Genomic DNA, 4,564 nt, shown 5'->3' with positions numbered 1-4,564 from the left:
ACATCGATCACTTTCCCACCAGTGCTAGCCAGGGGAAAAAATTCTCTTTGCTGACAGCAGCAATATTATAGTCACTGAGAACACAAGAGAGCACCTTGCAGGGAAAGCAACTGAAACTATCAAGAACGTTTACAATCTGTCAATATGCAAGAAGGTGACACTGAACATAAAGAAAACAAATGCCAAGAATTTCAGTTTGAAGAGAGAAAAAGACACTAATAAATTAAATGTAGATGGAATCTCTAAAGACACTGTAACAAATACGTATTTCTAGGGATGAATATTGATTCTCCATCGAAGTAGTATGAACACACAAATATAATCGCAAACAGAATACTGTCAGTATGATGTGCACTTAGAGTCCTGTCATCAGTGTGTAACAGCCAGTGTCTTATAGCTACACACTACTTGTATGTATGCTCAGTTCTTAGCTACAACATTTTTTTTCTGTGGATAAAATGCACAAAATGTGAACAGAGTCTTCAAACTCCAGGAAAGCGCCATAATAAAAATAATAACCAGAAATAGTAGTCGAGCTCATTGTAAAGATCTGTTCAAAACACTGGGTATTTTAACTACACTGTTTGAATACATTTACCGGACAATTATACACATCACATTAACCCTTTCAAGTGCAAAAAATTAATTTTTAATTTTTCCTTGTTTTTATTGTATTAATTTTCATACAGTGAGACAGAAAATGTAAAAATTAATTGAAATATACATAAACTGAACAAATACAGGGTGGTTTCAAATGGAGCCACTGCCTGATAAATGTCATCACTTTTGATGATACAGTAAGAAGCAATTCCTTTCTGCAGATAAGCGTAAGGCTACCTGGCAGTGACTACATGTGTCCATCTGCTTCTGTGGGGTTCTTTCTTTGTGCTGCAGTGCACACAGCGCCTTGAGGTTCCATGTTTTGGCAGATGTTTTGCTTCCGATATACGTTTCTCATTGGGAACAACATTTTTGAATGTTTTTGCAAATAGTTCTGATGGTGTACTGGGATGGCCAGGACTATCTATGAAGACATTGCTGCCTACCACGCCTGTGGCAACACATCTTCAAAAATCCTTTAGCACTTGCTTCGCCGTTGGATTATATAATCGAAACAGAATAAATGCATTTCTAATTGAAATATCGACTATATACCAAAATAATCTTAGCCACCACCTTCGTGTTTTCCTGTCTATTGCATAAAAACTGTTCATCATATCTGCCATATCGACACATCCCATATTTGCATTATATGATTTCGCTATTTTTGGGCAACGTAACTTTGTGACTTTTCCATTCTTTTCTTTGTGGCTGACTTCTTCAACACATACAGGCGAATCAATTGTAGACAGCAACATGACTACACATTTGTCTTTCCATTTGATGCAGACAATGCCATCAGAACGAACAGATCAGTCAAACTCTCCTCTTTGCAACTATTTGTCAGTTTTTAGCGTAGGAAGTCCTTTTCTGTGTGATCTAATTGTTCCACAGGCAAAAAGTCCGTCATCTTTTAGCTTCTGTAAAAGTGAGACACTGGTAAAAAAATTATCAAAGTATATGTGGTATCCCTTTCCTTCCAAGCCTTTACACATATCTCTCACAATTCTCTCTCCTAAGGCTTTTTCCACTATGCCTTCAACTTTTCCAGTATATATCTGAAAACCACAAATATATCCAAGCTTATCAGCTGTGATCCAGATTTTGTATCCCCTCTTGATTGGCTTTTGGGGCATATATTGTTTGAATGCGATTCGTCCTTTGAACTTTACCATGCATTCGTCTATAGCTTGCTCCTTAGTAGGTGCATAGAATTCTTTGAAGTTTATCAGTATCTGATTGATTAATGGATGGATTTTATATAATTTGTCATAATTTCTGCTCTCCCTTGAAGGCATAACAGCGTTGTTATTGATGTGAACATGTGTCAAAATCCAGCTGAACCTTTTTACCCATATTAGTGAGGAAATGTACTCATCTCGAAGTTCCTTATGGGATGACCAGCAGTCACGATAAGAACAAGGTTTCTTGATTCCCATTAGAATGTTTATAGCCAAAAATACTTTTAGTTCTGCTTTAGAAAGAGGCCTGAAAATGCCACCTTTCTGTGTTGTGTACAGGTTGGACTGGAAAACTAAGTGTTCTAACATAGTGTCACAAAACAGATACAAAAAAAAATTCTACTGGTTGCATACCTTCACTGTCATTTTTAAGTTTTCCTCGTACACCAGCTTCCTCTGAAAAATTCCCAGCAAAGTTCATTGCACTGACGTCCATCGTCCATGAAAAATTCGCAATGGAAGACAGTGGCAAATCGTCATTAGTGCTTAAACTATCATCACCGTCATTGTCAAAATGGTCCTTACTCTCACTTTCCGAAATAATTTGAGATAAAAAAGGTGTTTTCATTCGCAAATCCAGATCACTGTCTTCAGCTAGCACATCACTTTCACTGTCACTACTAGTGTCGATCTGTGAGTCGGGATCTGAAGGAATATCTGCGAAAAGGCACTCCAGAATTCCCTCGTCGTTTAGTCCGTGAGAATACATCACGTGAAACTGGAAAAAAAATTCGTCACACCTACTAATGCTGTCATTACAGGTGCAGTGGTTTCAAATGGAACCACCGCAACATTCTCGGAAATAAATGCATTATTTTGGTTATTATTGCAGTACATACAGTATTAATGTAAACAGCACAGTATTCTGCATTTAATATATGCATAAAAGCTATCTAATACAGAAGAATACAGTCACAATTTGAGAACAAAGACGTTCGCGCACAGCGTACAAAAATGGCTATCCAACTCGCCTCACTACTTGCTAATATTTACAGATTTTGAAGCGGTGTCCCCAAATGTAGCTACTGCCCTTTTGCCACAAAATGAGAAAATTGTAGGTGGTTTCAAACAGAACCACTTCCCCTGGAAGGGTTAACTGATGGAACAAAATCGCAACACCAAGAACAAGTTGTGTGACAGAAACGAAAGTTAGTACGCGTTTTTCTATGTCTGAAAGATGAGGGCCTGCATCCATGTGCTAAACACACTGGATCTGCACCACGATTTATGGTCTGGCGTGCGATTTCATTTGACAGCAAGAACGCTCTGATAATTATCATGTGCACTTCTACTGCAAATTTGTACATCAGCCGAGTGATTAGACATGTTTTGCTGCCATTCATGAACAGCACCAAAGGGGGTGCTTATCAAAAGGACAATGCTTGTCCACATGCTGCTGTTGTGCCCAATATGCTCTGTAGAGTATCGACATGTTATCTTGGTCTGCTTGAACACCAGATCTGTCTCCGGTCGAGCACATATGGGACATCATCAGGCGACAATTCTTATGTCATTGACAACAAGCGCCAGCCGGAGTGGCCGTGCGGTTCTAGGCGCTACAGTCTGGAAAAGCACGACCGCTATGGCCGCAGGTTCGAATCCTGCCTTGGGCATGGAGTGTGTGATGTCCTTAGGTTAGATAGGTTTAAGTAGTTCTAAGTTCTAGGGGACTGATGACCTCAGAAATTAAGTCCCATAGTGCTCAGAGCCATTTGAGCCATTTGACAAGAAGCACTGACTGACGTAGTGCAACAGGTCTGGAACTCCATCACAAAAACTGACATCCAGCACCTGAACAACACGAAATGCACGTGTTTACATGCTTGCATTCAACATTCTGGTCATTATGAAAGTTATTTGTGTAACAACAGTTAATACTTGCAATGGCTTATTTCGCACTTACATTAATTTGTAATCTTGCAATATTATTTATTTATATATGTTACCTAGCTCAATATATTTCAGAAATTTCTTAATGTACATTAATTATTTTCAGCGATTCAATTTTTTTGGCTCAGTGTATTAAATTAGTAATTGCTACACTAACTGGCCTTTCCATGATTGTAGAATCAGATCTGGATGGAACTTACATTTACCAAGAAAGGATGAACATAAAACTCAAAACAATATTTTATACCAATGAATTAAACTATATAATGAAGTTTCAAGGGAGATTAAATAAATTGCTAAAACAAATTTATTTAAAAAACGCAGTTAAAAATATCTGTTATGCCAACAGTAGAGATATTTAGTAGCTTCTAGCTCAATTTTTTAAAGGATAACAAGTGAGCAAATGACTAGTTCACTCGTTTTCTTTGAGAAAATTTCCCAAAAACATCCTGAATACCTCTACTATCATCAAAGGTCTAACTCACTTATTTTCATTAAAAAAAGTGTATTTCATAAAATACACATAAAATTAACAGGAATGAGTATTTTTTTGTATAATATAAAGAAATGATCTCTTTTACAAAAAAAGGTGGACGTAAGAAAAAAATCAAAAACAGCAATACATTTCCTATTGAACACCTTCATTTCCGAGTTTCAGGCCTCTTATCCTGTGTACACGACACTTCACAAACACTAAATTCACAATTATATGAATCATGTCATTTTTTTGGATCGTTTTTTAGTCTATAGATAAGAATAGAAAACGCTTTGTCAAATGGCTAGCTCTCACCACATATGACACACTTATGACTTCGTCATACCTATGGCCACAG

At 37.3% G+C, this 4,564-nt stretch overlaps 1 protein-coding gene across 1 annotated transcript; it reads right to left on the bottom strand.

The window, feature by feature from the left end:
• Positions 1–1,436: 1,436 nt before the first annotated feature.
• Positions 1,437–2,550, bottom strand: LOC126456539 (piggyBac transposable element-derived protein 3-like). Its single transcript, XM_050092286.1, has 2 exons — positions 2,196–2,550; positions 1,437–2,143 (listed from the first exon to the last, which is right to left on the bottom strand). Exons 1-2 carry the CDS (start codon positions 2,548–2,550, stop codon positions 1,437–1,439), a joined length of 1,062 nt encoding a protein of 353 aa, XP_049948243.1.
• Between the last annotated feature and the right edge of the window lie 2,014 nt (positions 2,551–4,564).

Source organism: Schistocerca serialis, chromosome 2 (genome assembly GCF_023864345.2).
Source record: "Schistocerca serialis cubense isolate TAMUIC-IGC-003099 chromosome 2, iqSchSeri2.2, whole genome shotgun sequence".
Classification (NCBI taxonomy): Eukaryota; Metazoa; Arthropoda; class Insecta; order Orthoptera; family Acrididae; genus Schistocerca; species Schistocerca serialis.
The sequence above is the reverse complement of the archived record's forward strand: the minus strand, read 5'-3'. Positions and strand labels throughout refer to the sequence as shown.